Source organism: Centruroides vittatus, unplaced genomic scaffold, assembly GCF_030686945.1.
Source record: "Centruroides vittatus isolate TY-2023 unplaced genomic scaffold, ASM3068694v2 contig_854, whole genome shotgun sequence".
Lineage (NCBI taxonomy): Eukaryota > Metazoa > Arthropoda > Arachnida > Scorpiones > Buthidae > Centruroides > Centruroides vittatus.
In genome coordinates this window covers 1,478,188-1,500,113 of record NW_027122558.1, presented here as the reverse complement: position 1 = coordinate 1,500,113, position 21,926 = coordinate 1,478,188, and the positions used below count along the sequence as shown (strand labels likewise).

At 31.0% G+C, this 21,926-nt stretch overlaps 1 protein-coding gene across 1 annotated transcript in view; it reads right to left on the bottom strand.

Moving 5' to 3' along the window:
• Positions 1–1,002: 1,002 nt before the first annotated feature.
• LOC136982582 (tRNA selenocysteine 1-associated protein 1-like) overlaps positions 1,003–21,926 on the bottom strand; it is a 43,706-nt gene continuing 22,782 nt past the window's right edge. The window contains exons 3-8 of the mRNA XM_067279107.1: positions 19,021–19,120; positions 14,506–14,558; positions 14,331–14,434; positions 12,562–12,709; positions 5,800–5,971; positions 1,003–1,113 (exon numbers count right to left, since the gene is read on the bottom strand). Coding sequence (XP_067135208.1) covers positions 1,081–1,113; positions 5,800–5,971; positions 12,562–12,709; positions 14,331–14,434; positions 14,506–14,558; positions 19,021–19,120 — 610 coding nt within the window. The 3' untranslated portion in view covers positions 1,003–1,080. The remainder of the gene's footprint in view (positions 1,114–5,799; positions 5,972–12,561; positions 12,710–14,330; positions 14,435–14,505; positions 14,559–19,020; positions 19,121–21,926) is intronic.

Genomic DNA, 21,926 nt, shown 5'->3' with positions numbered 1-21,926 from the left:
ACATTGTCTATAACCATTTTATTCCTCTCCTTAAATCAGAAATGCCAACCTAAGAAGAGGGCCATCAGTAGCAAGTCATGGCTGGAGAGCAACGTTCCCCATCCACCTACGTCTGATATGATGTCATTGCTCCAATTTTAAGATAATTTATGAATGAGTTGTAATGTTTTTAAATTACATCATAATCTGAAACAAATTATAAAATTATAATTGAATATATAAATAGAACCTTATGATAAAGTGAATTTGTTTTTTGAATATTTATTAAATTTGAATAAATTATTTTATAATACAATTATGAGAAATATAAAATGTATGTAATTGATGAAATCTGTCATTTTGACTACATCACATACACTATGTGGTCTTTTCAGTTGACTTTTTTTCAGTGTGCCCAATTTTGATTCGGAAGAGTACATGTCGATTTTGGACAGATTTTATCATACTGTGCATGGAAACAATTTTAAGACAGACCTTTAGTTACCCACTTGCAAATTGGAAGCACTAACATGGTGCAAATGCATCAACTGGTTTGAGACATTGTATGCATAGAATTGCTACTGTGCAAAGTCTTAACTAACACCTATGTGTCTTGTTGTCATTTGTAGCATTAGTGCATGTATTTGAGAGTATAAAAGAAGTGATTCTTCACAGTCATTGTGTAGTTTATAGAGGATTATCTGTAAGTCCACACTTTACTCACTTCCATAGAAACTATGGAAAATTTGTAGTAGTTTGCCATCTATATTAATTATTAAATTAATTGCAAACAATAAAATAGTGTGATTGAGATCATTCCATAATCTCAACTACACTATTTTAGTGTTTATATTAATTATTAAAAAATTACCTCCACTGTTTCACAATAATTGTTGTTGGTAACTATCACTCATTAATTTATTTAAGATTAAATATTCACTTTTTATAGGATTATGATTATTTTAGAAATCATAATTTGCAAGAGATGCTTATCATTTGTAAAATTCTTTCAGAAAATATCCAGATTAAATAAAATTTAAAATTATTATATCCTAACATCTGACAATAAAATTTACCTGTGAATTATCATCATCAAATTGTTTAGCTGATCCACATCCAAGGATGCGCTATGATCTGAAACAAAGATTACAAATTTTAAATTTTGTACATGTAGTTTTCAAATATTAAATTCTGAAAACATTTAATTCTAACAAAAATTTCACATGCAATGAAATTTGAGGAAAATGCAGGTTCAACTTTAAATAAAGTCAAATAAAGTGAGGTGTATAGTCCATGTACAGCATAATGCCATAATGTAATTTTAGTAGGATAATCTATTGTATTATGCTGTACATAGATTATATTACTATAGGAGTAAGGTGTTCAAAAAATTAAGTGGAAATAATGGCTTATTGAGGAATACACCACCTTTTGAATATGTTTATTACAGTGTTTAGAGGAACACCAGGAAAATATCCATGAATATACTGTAACTCAAAATATGAAACATTATGAATTATAATACACTTATACGGGAAGACATTTTAGATGTGGCATTTATTTTATCATATATTGTACACCTAAAGTGTGGAATGTCATGATTTCTACATGTATTGATGGTTAGTTTGGTTAAGCGTGATTGGCGCCAAATCCTAATGTGCTTTTAATAGTTGTAAATGCCATATTTTAACTAGTTGTCAATTATTTAACCGTGTTTATATGTATGTTGATGTTATATTTTTGTATGGTCTCAAAACAATTTTCTGTGTTTTAGACCTATATACAACTGAAGAGGGCTAAGTAATGATATCCCAAAATGCATTTTGGCTATGTTAATAAATAAAGTGGTTAAAATAGTATAATAGAGTTTCATATGTATGATAAGTCCATAAATTTAAATACAATATAATAGTACAATAAATATATATATAAATAAATATATATACAGTTATATAACAGTTATCTGCATCTTTACATGAATATACAGTAGAACATCAATTATCTGAATACCAATCAAATGAAACATCAGTTAACCGAAAGTGTTCCAGTCAGCAAATTCAAATTTTTGCTAGTGCTGTGGCATTGCAGCACTCTCCTCCTCCCTGCCAACCTAAACTGTAGGCCTACTTTAATGTACTTATATTATGTAAGGTATGTAATTGTAAGATATGTGATACAAATTATATACAGCACAGTTTTGTTTTTAATATATTTTTCGTAAATGATCAGTTATCCGAACAACCCTAGTCCCAAATTGTTTCGGATAATCGATGCTCTACTGTAGTTATTTGAATTTCATCAATATTAATTTTGATTATTTTGAAATCATTTGCTGATATACCCGTTCTATCATCCTTATTAACCTATTTTAGAGAGTAATGCTCTAATTCTATAGGAAATGGTCATAGGATGATGATTTAGGTATAGGATGACCATACATTCCCATTTGTCTGAGACAGTCTCCAATTTCTTCTGTTTTATATCTTAAAAAAAAATAGAGTGACATTTTACATAAAACCATTTTATAGCTTTTCTAATGTAATATCAACAATTTATACATCAATAAATAATTTTTTTTAAATGATCTAATTTATTTATTTTACAAATATAATAAGAAGTATCGCTGGACAATTGATTTCCTCCCCAATTTAATAAAAAGAAAAAGGACCCTTAAAACAAATAATAAAACAAAAATATATATATATATATATATATATAATAAACAAATGCATGGAAAATAGAAAAGATAAAATAAAACTGCAATATAAACAAATAGAATACAGATCAACATATTATAGACTAGGTGTTTACATATGTATTTAAAATGTAATAAATAAAAATGTAAAAATCATTCAACATTGTTAATGCTGTGAGAAAAATGATAAAAATAAGACCTGATAGAAAGAGCTAGTCTAAAAAAAGGGATAAAAGTGCAAGTCAAATTACAGGTTAAAAGTTGGGGAATCTGCAGGGAAAGTCAATCGGAGTGAATAAAACCATTAAAATATTTGTAAAAAGTAAGTGATTGAAATATTTAATGCAATCAATAAGAGAGGAAAGTCCCAATCTAGACCTAGAAACATTAGGATTAGGTGTAAACAGGAGGTTAGCAAGTTTGTTTAAAGTAAGGCAAATTTGATCAAATTCCTTAGAAATTTTAGCAAAATGAGATAGTTCAACAACTTCCCAATATGAAAGGTAATAATCAAATAATGATTGGAAGTTAGGAAAGAAGAAGGAACGTAGTACTATTCTAGATGAAATGGATTTACAAAGGTGCCATAATATGCCTCAACAAATAGCTAAGGAATTTATGTATAAATTTAAAAAATATAAAAATTATAAGTTTATCCATTGTTAGACCCCTTTTTCATTCACTCTTAAAAACTGACCTGGTTCAGGCAATAAACAATATGGTCACTCTATTTGGGTATCATTGAAAGGAAAATCAAAAATTAGGAAATCATACTTTTGGTTTTACAAAAAACTGAATAGGTTCAGAGATAAAGTTTATGTACATTCAATGGCAAAAGTAAATTGCAACATCACAATCAAATTTAATGTAATGCATAAACCAGGCTAAATCAATTGAATATCAATGTTAACTTAGAAATATTCTTCAAATAACTTTATTCATTCCAAATTTTAATAATTTTCTGAACTAATTTATCTTAAATAAATATTAATATATTTTTAATAAATATTTTAGGCAACACTTATAAACTTAACACTTACAGTTCTGAATGTATTACTTTATTGGCTTTGTTATATATAACAGAGGGAAAGTATGGTGATCGGTAAAAAATATTTTTACATTTTTGGACTTTGAACTTTGAAATGTCAAAAAATACAAAAAAATTTGGGTTTTTTTCCCATAAGTATGGATGTTAGTGTGTGGTAGGGTACAATTTTGTTCACCCTCTGAAGCTGAATAATGTCTGTGCTTTGTTGAAAATTTCTGAAATTTTGCAAGGTTTGTTAAATTTTGATGATTAAAGATTGAGAGGGTGGGAAATAGTGGGGAGTCATGTATCATATCTTGAACAGAGCTGGACTTAGAGTTCCTACTCAAATTTTTGTTTTAATTTCCCTGACTTCCCAGCCAACTTTGTACAAATTCCGTGACCTCGCATCCCTTACAGTATGGCACGTTCACAAAATAAAACAGCATTTGACTTCCTATGCACATATGTTTCGCTTCTCCAACAATTTAATTAGTTATTTTTTCTAATTAACAATTATATAATTTTTATAACTGCCAAATTATTAAAATTAAAAATAAAATGTATTATTAAAATTCTGTTATTCTGTTAATAATCCACAACCATAAACCTAATGGCTTTGAAAAAAAGAAAAACTCAATTATTTTTATTATTCATTAACAAATTCTATATAATTCATGTACAAAAGTATATATTTATTAAATTTATCTCTTAATAAATTTCCTGAACTTTATATAATATTAATAAACTGAAAAAAAAATCAGAAATTGTTTTGTTATGCAATCAAAATTATTAAAATGATAAATAATATCATTTAAAATATTTATCATTTTGTGTACTTTGTAAATTTTTAGAAACATTTTGTGTAAGCTTGGGAGACATTTTGGATTCTGAAAATATTTTGCACCACTTTTCATAAGTTGTATTGCACCACATTACTTCTTGTTGCTTGCAGACACCTACACTTAGTGAAGCACATTATTAGCAAAAAAATCAACAAAGCAGTCAAGGAAGCAAATTCCCTGACTTTTTGACAATTTTTAACAAATTCCATGACTTTTTCCAAACACTAATGAAAATCCCTCATTTTTACTGTCTTTCCATGTGTGTAGGCACCTTGGACTTAAGATTTCACTCATTATTAACATTTACAGTTTTTTATAAAACTTATCCCTACTTTCAAAATTTAAGTTTTTAGGCATTTTATAATAATTAAAAATATAAAAAGTTTTTAAAATAAAAGATCATAGCAGAAGGAGCCACACACTGTTTATATGTTACCAAGAAAGTTAAGCAACTCATTGCTGTTTTTTTTCATTTACTTTGTCTGATCAGTTGTCTTGACAACAGAAAATCTTAATTCACACATAGGATCTTGGGGAATTGGACGTGTGTAGAAGAAACAGAAAACATATCACGTGCTAGAAGGACTACAATCCAACTAATGCCATATGTTATCGAGCTAGATATCAGCTATCGTACTAATAAATAATGAAACAATTTGGTACTAGAGGGAGAATTTAGGTGCCATCTCTTAATAAATTTAATAATTATAATTTTTAATTAAATAATTTAGACTACTGGAAGAAAAGGATCAGCCAGGAACAGGACTCAAACCTGCAACTCCTGCTTACTATGCACATGTGTTGCCAATTACGCTACCCTGACCTGTGGTCTGATCTCTACAATCCAACTAATGCTGATAACATGGCATTAGTTGAATTGTAGTTTATAATGTATCAGGTTGTAATGTCATTGTTTGTTGCTAGAAGGACTGCAATAAAATTCAAATTTTAACAATTTCTGGTTGCTCTTCTTCTGTATAAAAAAAAACATGTTAAAATTGAATATGTCAAATCCAATTTTATTTTGAATTGTGAAGGAAAGTAGTTGCATGCTAAGTAAGTTTATATGAAAATGACATTCTTAGAATGCTGGGCTGCAAGTTTTAATAATATTTTTAATTTATTTAATTTAAAATATATGCTCTTCACCTCAAATTTAAAAATAACATAACTAAACAGAGTCCTAATAGTTTTTCTGTTAATGTCAATTTTCCAACTTATGACAGAAAAAAAGAAATACTAATTACACTAACCTGTGACTGCTGATGAAGACCAGGATCATAAGTTGCACAAGAGATAGGATCATAACCATAGCCATAATACTGATGATAGCCTTGCCAAGTTGGGAAGAAATTTGGATATTCATATGCTGGATAATGGTATACAGCAGAAAACTCCTGGTTTTGTGGAGCTTGATTATATACTCTATAAAGAAAATAAAAGAATATATTACAAAACAGAAACTGTTCTATTATTAATTAAGTAGTCAGTTCAGTAATAAGAAAAGTATCCAGAATTGTCAACTGTAGCTACTTGTTGCCAAAACAGCAACTATAAGGTCTATAGTGGCATAGCAGCCAAATGAACCAAAAATAGAGACTTTTTGTATTTTTACATTCAGTCAAGCAAAAACTGGGGATTGTTAAATAAAATACAAAATATTGGTTTAATTATCCAAATTTATTTTGCCACCTTTAAAATAGGTCCAGTATGATGCAAGCACTTCTGCCAACAAGTAATCCAGTCATCAAAAAACTTATAAGTACTTTCTGGTATGGCCTGCTTTTCCTCTGCAAATTTTGTTTTATTTCTTTAATTGACTCAAAACGTCTTCCATGAAGTGGTAATTTGAGTTTGGGAAAGAGGAAAAAGTCACACAGGGCCATATCTAGTGAATACAGTCCTTGGTCGGTGATGTACAAGGGTTGATGTTAGAGACGGCGTGTTATCGTGGTGCAACATTCAAGAATTGTTCTTCCACAAATGTGGCCTCTTCTGGTGAACATTCTCTCTCAAACATTTCATAATACCCAGGTAATATTGTTTGTTGACTGTTCCACTAGAAAAAAAATTCCAAGTGGACAACACCACGACCAGTCAAACACCAGTCAAAGAAAATAGTCAACATTTTTTGAGTGACTTTGATGTAATTTTTTTCAGTTTTGTCTCATTCTTGAAGCACCACTCTGAAGCATGTTGGCTGGTTTGCACATAAAACTCATAAACCTACATCTCACCATCTGTTATGATACATTTCATGAACGTAGGGTCCATGGCTCATTCAAGCATGTCTTCAGCAACCTTTTTCTGGTCCTCTTTTTGAAGAATATTCAAATCTTTTGGAACAAGTCATGCTGTACCATGTCTCATGCCCAAAACATCAACTAAAATAGTATGAACAGATTTGGAAACATGTTCAGATTCTGAGCCCCTCTCTCTCTCTCTCAAGCTTGAATGACAATTTTTTGTCAATGTTTTCATCAGTTGAAGATGTTGAAAGTCGACCAGAACAAGGCAAGTCTTCCACCACTTCTAGACTGTCTTTAAATGCTTTGTACCACTCATATGCACATGTTTTGGATAAAGCTGACTCATCATAAGCCTTCTGCAACATTTTCAATGACTCAGCACAAGAAATTTCATTGGCAACACAAAATTTTAGACAAACTCTTTGTTCATTTTAAAAATTGCAAAGCACACTTCATGTTTAATGACAAAACCAACAGTTGTAAATAAACTGGTTGACAGATGGCACTATAAATTCATGAGACAATTAAGTACACTAGTACCAACTTACAACAAAAAGTTTGTTTTCATATCTTTTACACAGGCTTTTAAAATGAACAATTCCCAGTATTTATTTGACAGAATGTATATATCCATATGAAAATAGAATATTCAAATCTTGTTTATGCAATTTCAATTCTTATTTATGGTTTTTCATATCTATAATTATTTTTTATATTACATAATTTCAGTGTGCACTCTGTCAGTAGATAGTATTCTTAGTACAAATTATTACATATCAATAGCACACAATTTACAATTACAACTACAACCTTCTACAGATGTCATATTATCTAAACTCTTCTCCAGACTACTTCAATATAACTATATTCTGAAACAATGCCATTCTTCTATGATAAAAGTTATCAGCAAAAAAAGATATTAACTCTTTCAGACCAATCATCTTATCTTCTGCAATGCTAAAAGTATTTGAGATATGTATTTATCAGAAAATATACGTACCAATAACCTCTAAACTACTTCCTATTCAACATTGCGGTATTCACAATCACTCTACTTGAAACTCTTTTTACCATCTTAAAAATTTTGAAAATAGAAAAGCTACCTATGTTATTTATCTCGATATTTCTCAAGCTTTTGATTCCATTCTACTTAAAATACTTCTACATGTCCTGCATGAATACTTAGACATTAACCCAGTTTTTCTTAGCTTGGATAAACAACTATTTTCTATCAAGACTATGCAAGATAAACTTAAACAATTTTGAATGTACAGATTTTCCCCTTATTAGCAGCATTCCACAAGGATCTATTCTGAGTGGTCTATTTTCATGCAAAGAAGAATAATTTTACATACAGGAAAATGAAAAATTTATATAATTGCTATTGCAACTTAATCTTTAAATGTGTTGAGTATCATGGCACAATAAAGACTACTACATTTCAGCATATGAGCTAAAACTGAATAAAACAATTGCTTGATTTACTCTTACACACTATAATTATAATGCACACATTCTGTAAAAATTAAATTCTAATATCTTTAACCAGGTTTTGTTTTTATTTTCTTTGTAAGAATGTTACAAAAATAATTCAACAAACTTCTTTTACTTCTTTCTGCTTGTGTTTGTTTATTATCTGGTTCTGCGTGAAGCACATTGGGCAGAAAGTTCTTTCCAATGAATGTAGTCATCTGCCACGGCCTCAGCATCATCCTATGAGATGCTAATAACTTTTCAGTCCTCCTTAAATGTTTGACATCAAATTTTTCAATGTCAGCCTTGCTTCCATTTTTCATCAGGAGGTATCTATTGTAATGCAGTTTTTGGATGTCAATGGTTTGACTGCAATATGTGCCTGGTGAAATGCATACAGCATTCAGTCACAGTTACTGGCAAGTATTTTTAGTTGAATTTCTTAAAAATTTCTTCATTTATGACATGGTCTTGATATGAGATGCCAAGGATTTTCCTTAGGCTTTTGTTTATTACATACAATATATTTTTCAGATTAATTGTTTGTGTTGCTTATAGCATTCTTTGACCAATTTCTACTACTCTCATATCACACTTCTTCAACCCCATTTATTTCTGTAATCAGTGTTATAAATATGTACTTTTGTCTATACTTCAGTTTCACATAAGTATAAATTTTTCTCCTTATTTAAGTATATTTGGATTTTTCTGGATTTCTTTTTCTATATTCTCTGCATCATTTCCTTCTCCTCCCTTTCCTTTTTGCATCTTTGTTTCTCTCTTCTTCCTTCTTTTGTTGCTCAGCTTCCAAATAGTTTTTCTTCTTCAACTCTTGCTGGGTATCACATGCATTTTAAACTTTTTTCAAAAACTCCTGTATGATGGGAGTTTTACAACACCAATAATCATAGGGGAAACTTGCTTAATTCGTACTTCGCTTATATCTCGACTCCGGTAATAGCTATTAGTGCAGTGACAAAAAAAGTAAACAACAGTTGGCCATATTACCATCTGACAGACAACACGCTGTTACGCTGCTTCCGACAAAAATATTGAAAAGGTAAGTTTTTTTCAACTTTTTCTGTAATAATTTTGCACATTTCGTAAGAACGTTCTTCAAATTGGATCGTGTATAAGTTTTTTAACTATCTGTGACGTATTAATGCGTATTTTTGTGATTTCACCTGATGTGATGATATATGAGTATTTGTTGTCAAATTTCTTGGAGGCAAATGTAAAACTTGTTCGACTCTTGCGCCTATTTCGTACTCCAGGCAAGTTCTTAAAACGTACTGGTACGATTTAGGAAAACCATTTTAGATGAATGTCACAATAAGCTATTACCGATTCGTAAACTGTTATTTTTTTACTAAGTTACTGATTTCAAAAATAACCGCAAAAGTATGATCAAATGCACACGATGTGAGATATGGGTATATGAACTTTGCGCAGGAACCAATAAAAAGCAACGGATTACAACTGCAATGACTGCCAAGAATTGGCGAAGACCATCAGCGAATCTACACACGTATTAATACATTATTGATTAAGATTTTGATTCTTAAGATGCAAACCAATGATAGGATCTCAAAGTACGATTTAAGAATATATCAGTACGATTTAAGATGAATGGTTCTAAATTGTACTTTTTTAGTGTTTTTTTAAATTGTTTATTTCTCAGAAGTTTATAAGATTTATGCTAAATTTGATTATGGTAGTAATAAAATATTTCTCAAATAAAAGTTACTTAAAAGGAAAAATAATTTTTGTTTATTAATTTCGATAATATGATGGTTTTTCCTTAAGGGGTACGAATTAGGCAAGTTTACCCTATTACTTTAATCTTTTGTACACTGGATTGCAGTGACTGATGCTTTTGATAGCTGTGTTCTTGATTTTATTGAATACTTTTGAGAAACTCTTTCTACATCTGCATTGCTGTGGAAAAGGATAAGAAATCCTTTGATTAAACATGTTAATTCTGGGTACTTACCATGACCAAGGAATGGCTTTATTAAATACATTTTTATATAGTAATGATCTATTCTTTTCCTTGTATATGCACCATCATCATCTAGTCTTGATAAACCATTTCTAATCAATATCTTCCTATTGAAAAACCATTCGTCAGAATAAGAAAAAACTCCTGGAACCAGAGGCATGGCATCTACAAAATGTTTTAGTGACTGAAAAGTCCAGGTTTTTTGTTGATTTTCTGAGAGTAAGCATCTACAATGTTTAAGAATGCTATCATCTTTTCCAATCAACTTGTTCTGTAAATATTATGTTACTTATGTGAAAGTAACATGAAATGTGTTGCATGAAAGCTAGTGCAATTTTTGTGCTCATGTTTTAGTATTTTCCTTGCCTCATTGCCAACTTCCATCTCTATTACTGTATCCTCAAAATTTGACAATGATAATTTGAGGGATTGTATGTCAGATCAATAGCATAAGATTTTCAGTTTAGATAATCTTCCTGTCAGCATCTTCAATAGTGTTTCATATTTTGTATGATCAAAGCAAATTAATGTTTCTTCTCATTGAGAGAAAAACAGAGATACTGATCAAATAGTTTGACCACAGAAAAATAAATATTTGTGTTTGTACTTGATAAAGACATATTTCAGACATCTCCTGATATGAGAATATCTGACATTTTCTTCTATCTATGAGTCCTCCTTCAATAAGTCTGAGAGACATACTTTAGAGCTGGCCACTGATTTAGTGCTCTTTATTGCAGGACAATATCAGCTCCTACACTTCACATGCTTGAGAAATTTTAAATGAGCTAATCTAAGTTGTTCTCATTTGTGACATTTCCAATCTTAACAGCTGACAGTTTAAAGAAATCATGCAAAATTAATTATAAGGTTCATTGTTTCTTTTCCATATCTGTGCTTTTCCCAAATGCATTGCTAAAACAGGGCTTCTTAAACTTTTTCTATTTGCAAGTCCCTTTCACCCCAAAAATTTTTACACAACCTCTGGTATATAGGTGTATAAAATGGATATATAAATAATCCAGACAAAAACATCCGAGATGTAAAAAATCTTTGCCAAGTAAAAATCTACAACAATTTAGATGAAGGTCAAAATTTTTCTCAGGATTTTTTCTTTGGTAAAGATAAGCTTGGTGCTTAGAGGCAAATTGTAGAAAACAATAATACAGGCAAAAATCTTGTGGTTTCCATTTCCAAGTACTTGCTTAGCTTTAGCAAAGAAAAACACCTAAGAAAAATGTTGACTGTCATCTAAATTGTCATAGATTTTTACTTGGCAAAGTTTTTTTACATCTCAGATGTTTATTTGTTTGGATATCAATTGTTTTTGTTTAATAACTGTATTATTATGTCAAGACATAAGATTAGTCACCAAGCACCAACTGAATGCATCACCAACCAAATGCACTGCCAACCAACTGCATCACTGACCAATCTGCTGCCGACTGATGCTTTTGATATCCTGTTTAGAAAAATTGAAATGAAGTTTTGATTTGCATAAATTTGAGCTTTTGTAATTCTGAGTAACATTTTGAATAAAATTCATTTGTTTCCATCCTTATAAAAGTAAAATTAAGCTGTAAAACTGAATTAGCTCTATGGTAAATCCCTGTGAACTTTGACCTATAGACCTAGAAGGTTTGCAAACACCTCACCAATAATGAGAAGAGCTTAAGTTCAAAATTTGAGCTTTCTAAACACAGTAGTTTTTTCTCTATGAACATCTTTTTTTCATCCGGCACTACAGAAGAAGAAAATACAGCTTTTTTGGCAATTTTTGTAAAATGGATAAAGATGTCCTCTGGTGACAATGCCAATGCCATAATTTACAACACAATTGATTAAAATTAAAAATTGGTCAATGGTATTTACATTAAAATATAAATATCTTGCAGAGGCACAGCTCCAAATAAAAGGCCTCCATAAGTGAAAATTGTTTTGGACCATGGCTGGTGATTTGTAAATGACAATTTTTAATAAAAATTTTCAGTGCTAACATGGTCCACATATGTCAGGGGTACAAGCTTCCTTTCCTCACCATTCAACTATTCTTATTGTGGACCTGGACAAACTTATGATGGATTTTCAAAATTAGAACCTGTTATATATATATATTAGTAATGATAAGATAATATAAATAATATTCACAATAAAATGAGTTGACAAAATTTAGTAATATTTTAGAACACACTTTTTAATTAGAAAATGGTCTAAGAATAAAAAAATTATTTTTATCAATGTGACAAACAAAAATTAAATTTGTTAAAAAATTTAATAAACAACAGACTAACCTTTTAGGAGTAGCAACACTAACTCTAATTGGTTTAGATCCAACAACGGTAGCATTTTGCATTGTAGCCAATGCTTTATTATATTCTTCTTCACTGGTAAATCTCACAAATCCAAATCCTTTACTAACACCATTTTGATCCAAAACCACTGTAAAAACAAGAAATGAAAAATATATATAACTGCAATGATTAAGACAGGATACTACATTTAAACAGACATTTCAGAGCATGTGACGAAATTCCTACCAATCCATATTATTTGGCAAATTATTACTTGATTTTATTTAGCAGACATTTTAAAAATTGTAATAAAAATTTTTTTTCAGTCTTTAAGAAGACAATAATTTGCACGGGTTTTTATTTTCGAAAGGTGAGAGTATAATAGCAAACGTAGAGAGTGGGCAGAAGATGTCTGATGTTGCTGGGCAGTATGGCTTGAACAGGTCTACAGTAAGCCACAGTTTAATCTTATCTAAAAAAGATACTGTATTATCAAGACGACTCAAGCAGCTTAAGGAGTAACAAAAATCACATCTGAGAAAAAAAAATTGAAGAGCTCATAATGGAACCTGAAACTGATCTGACGATAGAAGAACGCCAAGAACTCTTGAATGAAGAACACCGAGAAACTCGGCAAGATATGTTTTCTTCTGAAAAAGAGGATTAATGCCGATATCTGCTATTAAAGATCTTTTAAAACCAGGTTGAGGTAAATAGGCTTGAAAATCTCTACAATTACAATGCTATTAATTACTATAAAAATTACCACCTTTTAAACAAACACTCCAGCAAATAATTTAATATTGTAAAAAGATTTTCGATCATCTTTAATGATCTTTGTCAGTTAAACGATAAAGTAAAAAGAACAAGTAAAGAAATAGAACATAAATTAAAATTACAAAAAATAATAAGTGTGCATGTACAATGTTGCGTGCTTAGGGGAATAAATACAAAATAAAGATAAGTATATAAGAAATGACTATATAAATAGCTCAACAGTTTCGCATTAAAAAATTATTGTCTCCTAATAATTACAGTTTATCTTCATAAAATTACTTCTGAAAAATCCCAAAGAGAGAAAAGCAATCAACATTGGACAGGTTCTTTAACACCCACAAATGGAAAAAACACAACTAATAAAAATGCAAGACTGTGTATATATGTATTTTTATTATTACATATAGTAAGAAAGTATATATTTTTTTATTTTTTGGGGTCTCCAGAACAAATTAATCAAATTTCCATAAAAACCTATGGTAAATCAATAATCAGTTAACAAACAACTCGGATAGCGAACAAAGTCTTGGAACAGATTGTGTTCATTAACCGATCACCCACCATATTTGTATACATAAATGACGATACAATCAATATACACGGTACACTCATTCTCAAAATAGTTTACACTTGTGTTTTTACACATCATCATAGAGAATTGTCACTTTAGAAGTTTATTAAATTCAGTATACAATTATTTATAATTGACAATTAAATATGATTTTGATGGCTATTATTTTCATAATTTTAATTTATGATAAAAGTAAAATTTGTAAACACTAAAGCAGCTATTTTAGTGTCCTAAAATTTTTCTGAAGTTGGTCATAGAACTCATATTGGTATTTTGTCTAGAATTTTAAGATTCTTTCATATGTGTTCTGTAAGTCAATTCCCTGATTTTGGAGTGTTTTTGGATAATTCAAGTGTTTTCTTATCTACTGAAATATACACGATTTAAAAATTGAAAGATATTAAATTTAACTCATTCTTACCTTTTGCTGTTTTAACAGATGGATATTTAGATGAAAATGCAGTATACAATGCAAGATCATCAACTTCTGCAGTTAAATCACCAACAAATAAGGAATGCTCTTTCCTTCAAATATTTATAAAATTTTTTAAATGATTAAAATAGATAAATAAAAATTTACTGAATTATAAACTTACTGATTAAGATGTTCTTTCCCATAACTGGCATGATTCAATTTAAACCTTTTTGGCTGTTCAATAAATATATAAATGATGTAATAGATACAATTTTAAAAAATGAATTATTTAAATTAATGTATTTAAATTTCTAAAAAGAGGCTTGTAATGGATATAATATAGTAGGCTGCTTTTTTTCAAGCTCTTATGGTCCATAAAACAAAGACAAATGTAAATAAAATTAATTAATTACCAAAAGCTAGGTACAAATATGGTTACTTTTTGACATAATCACCATGAAGATTGAGGAATTTGTCATATCTGTGGACGAGCTTTTCCATCCCCTTGTCATAGAATGTTGCCGCCAATGACTCGAGATGGGCCCTAATGTTTTTTTGAAAATCGTCATTAGTCTCGATCCTCTGCCTCCTAGTCACTTTTCCTGTTTGGGAAAGAGATGGAAGTCGCTCGGCGCTAAGTCAGGGCTATACACTGATTGTTTAAAGGTGGTGAAGACTTTCACCCAGCTAAAAACTTTTTAATGTGTGAAGACTTCCACCTCTTTCCTGAACTGAAAATGTGGCTAACAGGGCAGAAGTTTGAGACTAATGAACTAATGATGATCTTCAAAACAACGTTGTTAAGGCCGTCTCAAGTCATTGGTGGCAACATTCTATAAAGAGGGAATGGAAAAGCTCGTCCACAGATATGACAAATGCCTGACAGTGATTATGTCGAAAAGTAACCATGTTTGTACCTAACTTTTCGTAATTCATTTTGTTATTTACACTTGTCTTTGTTTTATGGACCATCAGTGCTTGAAAAAAAAACCACCTCATATAATTTTGTATATTTACAAACATTATGCAAAATGCATTCAAACTTTTCATACTGAAGCATGACAAAATATTTTAAAATTGTTTTTATCTTAAAAAATATAAACAAACATACTATAATTTGTGAGAATTTACATAAATTGTTAAAACTGGAGAAAATTACAGCAAAATTAATGATTATTTATACTATACTAGATACATCCAATACACCTTATTGCTGAGAACATATATTTATTACGTATAACTAACGTTTTCGGCCCACTTTATGGGCCATCCTCAGGTTACAGTTGTTCGATTCTAATACAAAATCGAACACGTTCAAAATTAAACTAAATTAGAACATACATTTTAAAATTAAACAAATAGAACAAGTATAACACCAAACAATAAATAAGAAAATCCAAATAAAACACAAATGTAAATGCAAATAAAATACGGTGACTGGCCGTAAACATTAAGGAAAAATTCCTTATCCTTTAGCCCAGATATCTACTGAGCCTCTGTAGAAGCATTATTATGTGTGTTACTTTTTACAGCAAAATAGTTATTTATACAGAAACATAACCAAACAATTGCCTAAATAATTGGGCTATAACTCTGCTTAATGATTAATACTAAGTCATTTGCTACTACTAAAGATAGATGTTAGGTGCCATCTCTTAACTAAATTTAAAAAAAAAAAAAAAAATCACAATTTTAATAATTTATTAAATAATTTAGAACCATCTGGAAGAAAAGAACTGACCCGGGGCAGGGCTTAGAGCCCTGCCTTGAAGCAGTTCTTTTCTTCCAGATGGAGTCCATTTCTTTCCCTCCCTCATTTCAGTTATTCATTGTGCAATATGACAATCAGTTTACCTGATATATGTACAGTAAAGAATTTTACATTTTTTAGTTGTTTCATTCATTTTGAAGTTTTTTTAAGCAAGTTTTAACTTTTACAGGTATATCCATTGTCACATTTTAATAGCATATTTTAAGTTTACTTATTTTTGTTTTTTAATTTATTTTAGTTTTACTCCCTTTTTACCCTTTTGTTTTAAATACGGGATGCCTCAAAAGTTTCCATACACACAAAGGTGAAATGTAACTTTATTCACAAACATTAAAATGTCAGCATTAAGATTTGTGTCAGTGGATTGACAGAGTAAGGCAATGGAACACATGGGTGATCTGCCAATGGGGTAACTTCTAGCAGGACTTCCTATGTGGAAACTAGATTCTGTTTAGATGTTACACACATGAAGAAACCCCAGAACACTGCATGGTAACTAGCCTATTGGTCAGGCACAAACCAATGACCAACTACCAGTGTTCAATGGTTTTATTTATTCGGCCACTGGTGACCTTGAGCACCAGATTTTACTTTATCCAGATAGGTGGATGACATACTAATTGTTTGGTCTTACAAACGCCATCCAGGAATTCCTTAACAGCTTACATAACAATCAATACAGCATAATACTTTAAAGATCAACAACTGCCGAATTATCGGGCTAGCAAATGGCTATAGTAATATTAATAATTAAAGTTAATTTGCTACTAGAGTTAGGCGTTAGGCGCCATCTCTTGCTAAATTTAATAATTAGAATTTTAATTAAATAATTTAAATAAATTTAGGCCTAACTGGAAGAAAAGAATCGGCCCGAAGCGGGATTCGAACCCGCAACTTCTGCTATCCGTGCAGACACGTTACCAGTTACGCTACCCGGACCTTCGGTCCAATCTTCCCTTCCAGTTGATATAAGATTACCGTACCACCATCGACGGTCATTACAATGCCGGCTGGGGACACATAATTCGGCAGTTGTTGATCTTTATATGTAACGGGTTAGTTGTTGTTTATTTATGCATAATACTTTGTCTTTAATAGCAATGTGATTACCAGATCCACTTTCTTGATATGCTTATCACTATACATAATGGCTCTCTCTCTACCAATATTTTCCACAAAAGTTTTTACATGCCAATATTCATTCTTCCATCTTTACACGATCCTTTTTCTGATAAGCTAGTGGCATTCAAAATCCAGGTTAAAGGAGCATATATTCATTGTTCCACTCTCAACTCAAGGAATGGAAACTACATTGTATTTTTCATATAGCTGTGGTACATGGTTACTAACTGAAGTTCATTAAGACCATCATACATCGGTATCACAATTAGATTAATTCGAAATGCAATGATAGTAGGTCATTTATGACTGTCACCTACAACAGAGCTTTATGCAATATTTTCAAGGAAATAGCAAAACTCTTCAGCTTTCGAATCACATAAAGAAGCCCTATTACTTTTTATTACTCAGGAATGATAAAAATTGCACTGATGAGAGGACACTACCTGAGGTCTACTGAATTACCTTACAAGATAACAGTGTGAATCATAGATACAAGTACATTGGAGTAATGTAGAGATCTTTGAGCACTAGAATCAAGAAACATCAAGACACCATTAGGAAGCACCTCTGTACAACTACCTTGGCAGCCTTTGTTTGTGACAGTGACGTAGTTGTTTAATTCAATAGAGCACACCTACTAAATCATACTTTGGCTATAACACAACTCAAGCATTTGGAAGCTGTAAAAATTTATTAAGCTAGTAAGAAAGAGACCACAATTAATTTTAAAGATTCTGCAGTCATGTCACATGCTTGGAGAGCATTATTTGAAGTTTTATTGGTTTTGTTTATTACCATTTTGTTATATTTTTGTTTTTTTATTCACAATATTTGTATATTTATTTATTATTTTATTTTATATTTAATATTTTTCTTGCTAATCATTTATTCCTATTTTCTGCATTTTATTTAATATCTTTTATATTCCTGTAAATGCAGGTTGCTATGTAAATGTGTAACTTTTGAATGTTTTTAATTTTAAATATGCTTCCTGTTCTATTCATTAATACCTTTGTAGAATCTTAAGATGGTCATTCTACATGGTTGAAAATGTTTGCTCAGTTAATAAACATCCTATTTATACTGGATTTAAGGTTTTTTGGATATATTTAGGTTAAAGTAAATAATCAGGATGTTATATATTTTGTTTAAAAACACTACAATTCTTTTGAAACTGGATAATAATATCAAAAAACCAAAAAATTCAGCAAACTAGAATATTTTAATAACAAACAAAGGTTTTTGACCATTTTCAGTGGTCATTATAAGATATGCATTATATTCAAGCATAGCACAAACAGGAATCTAGAGATTCTAAACAGATTCTAATTTGTTGAGATCATAAATGCCAAGGATGACATAGGTGTATCATACAGTTTTTTTTTTTTTTTTAAACAAATTCTGTAAAAGGACTTCTAGGCATTCGAAGTGGTATAGGTGTTTTATAGTTTAAGGCAACTCCTTCCTATTGCCTTTGTAGATTTCTAACTTCTTCAGATGTTTAAAAAGGGTTCTGTTTCCAGTTGGATGTAAGATGCAGGCATTCTGAATGTCATGATTGTGCTTGATCCCTTTTGCAGTGAGTCATTCTCATGTACTTTGATACAGAGGTGTAACAAGTGTGCTTTTGCTCCAACATATTGATATTGAAGCAATGGCAAATATTTTTATATGTTGTCTTGCTGTGCTTTGATAGATTACTATTATTACTTTTTTATGATGATATAATTGGTGAATAGTCAGTATACTCTGCACTATGTTAATTTAACATATTAAACAAAAATCTTAGTAAAAATTACTCACTGGTGAGGCATTAGGTATAACTTTTCCATTACATCTATGTAAAACTTTTTGAGCAGTCTGATCATCTCCAAACTCCAAAAATCCATATCCTACTGGAATCCTAAGAAAGTAGATCAATGTTAAGCCCAAATTTACATTTAACACTTTTTTAAAAATATAATAAATCACAAAGACAAATTTATTACAATTTAAGGAAACATTTCTGCTATATAAAAAAAACTAGCAGGTAATCCTAGCACTGCCCGGAAAAAAAATAAAAACAAACATTAAGATTATTTCGTACTTCTAACCTTTCTCTTATAGTATTTGATTTATATTTACAAAGGTTCTCTTATGTAACAGTTTATAACACCAAGTGACCAATCTAACACATTTTAAAAATTCTTTAAATTTTGTATAGTAGAGGAATAAAGAATTTTTAAATTGTGTTAGATTGGTCACTTGGTGTAATAAGTCCTTACTAAGATAACCTTTGTAGTTATATAAATCAGATACTATAATATAACAAATATTAAAACAAATACCATATAAAGAGTTTGGTTATTTCAGCCTACCAATGTCATATTTATCACAATACTAGAATGGTACGAAATTACACAAATTCAATTGTCAAGTAGACAGGAATTAAAAATATATCTTAAATTTTTCAGATATAATATTTTCTAACATCAACTCTAATAAACTACTATTCACAGCAGAATATCAAACAGTAATCTGCCAACAAATTAAATTTCAGAAAAAATAAACTGAATATTTAAACTCAGTACTCTCAAAAACCACTTATAACATATTTTGTGCTCACTGGTAATCTCGTATTATGAAGTTTTCCTATTCGAATGTCACTATACTGCTGGTCCAATAGAAAGAAGGAACTGTTGCTGTTGCAAAAGGGAGTCAAAGTTAATTTGACTAAAAGTAGTCCTTGACTTTCCAGAAGAGAGGATGGTCAATGACTACTCATTAATACTGATCTACTATTAATATTTGAAAAATGATGGGTTGTGATGGCCTCGCAAGTGATTGAAGTTGCTAACCTTAATGTCTGAAAGACTTCATATGACTTTTTTAAATAAAAAAATCTTATTCATTCCACAAAACCTTAAATACTACAGTTAACTAAGTTCATAGATAATCAAACGTTTTCAACCCAACCTGGGTCTTCCTCAGGATATTGTTATAAGAAATACACCAACGTGTGAAATGGAACATGCAAATCAAGTCCAATGCGATTCAAATTACGAATAGAACGGTTGAGATTGAAAATGGAACAATCTGCTCGTGCTAAAATGACAGTTTAGAGCATGAGAAGTTATTACTGCAAGTTGCTGCATAACCGTTAAATAAATCTATTAAGATGTAATTACTGTGGGTTCTCCCCCTCATAACGGTACTTCCAGGCTTGTGAAACGTTGGCCGCATCTTTATAATTAATGCACGTGTTCCGTAATCTCACTTTGTGTATTTCGAGGTTCTGAGCTGGTCCGTGCGGTGGGAGAGTCTAATGAGACGGGCACTTTGTAGATCGGCCGTGATTCCAGATTCAGAGGCGACACGTGCAAGGGCGGTGGTATGTTTCTGATTGTCTATCATACTTGTGTTCTTTTATGCATTGTTGAAGGAAGCATTTGATTGAGCTCACATAAACCAAGCTATTATTGAATCTGTTATCCCACATAGAAATCTCATATACTCCTGGCGCGCGATTTAAGTCTATTGGGTCCTTTCTGTTGCAAAGTAGGTCATATACCAATCGTGGCCTATTATAGGCTATCTTGTTTTTTGTGATGCTTGAAATTTCTCTGTATATTCCATCAAGGTGCTTATTGTACGTTACTATTTTCCTCATTCGGTTGTTATCAACAGACCCCACTGTGTCTGAGGGCATGTTGTTCGTGTTCCCCTGTGTGTAAGCGCGTGCGATGTTATATACTAGATTCCTGCTGTACCCATGCCGTGTTGTCATTTCTTGGATATGTCTGAGTTCAGCTAGGGTATCCTCATACTAAGAATTGTGCGTGAATGCACGCTTAGTTAAAGCACGGAATGCCGCAATCTTGTAGGTATATGGATCCTCCGAGTTGGTGGGGATGAACAACAGTACATAGCACTTTTTGTAGAAGACCTTAAACTTGATCCCATTGTTGTTTATGTGAAGTTCCAAGTCGAGGAAGTGTGTAGATGAGTTGCTTTTTTGGTCTAATTTGAGGGTTAAGCCATAGGGGTTGTTGTTCATTGTGCTGATGAATCTATTAATGTCAGGCTCAGCTTTCCATATGACGATGATATCTTCCACATATCTCCTATATAATAGGATGTTGGAACTGAATGCCTCTGAACCTGGAAACACAGCCGATCTACAAAGTGCCTGTCTCATTAGACTCTCCCACCGCACGGACCAGCTCAGAATCATGGAGACCCTCGAAATACACAAAGCGAGATTACGGAACACGTGCATTAATTATAAAGATGCGGCCAACGTTTCACAAGCCTGGAAGTACCGTTATGAGGGGGAGAACCCACAGTAATTACATCTTAATAGATTTATTTAACGGTTATGCAGCAACTTGCAGTAATAACTTCTCATGCGCTAAACTGTCATCTTAGCACGAGCAGATTGTTCCATTTTCAATCTCAACCGTTCTATTCGTAATTTGAATCGCATTGGACTTGATTTGCATGTTCCATTTCACACGTTGGTGTATTTCTTACAACGATATCCTGAGGAAGACCCAGGTTGGGTCGAAAACGTTTGATTATCTATGAACTTAGTTAACTGGAGTATTTAAGGTTTTGTGGGATTAATTATATTTTCCTCCAGTATTTGATTGGACGTTCATTTGGATATAAAAAAATCTTATAAAAATACTAGAATAATTGCTTTTGTGTGATAATAAATTTTTAAAAAT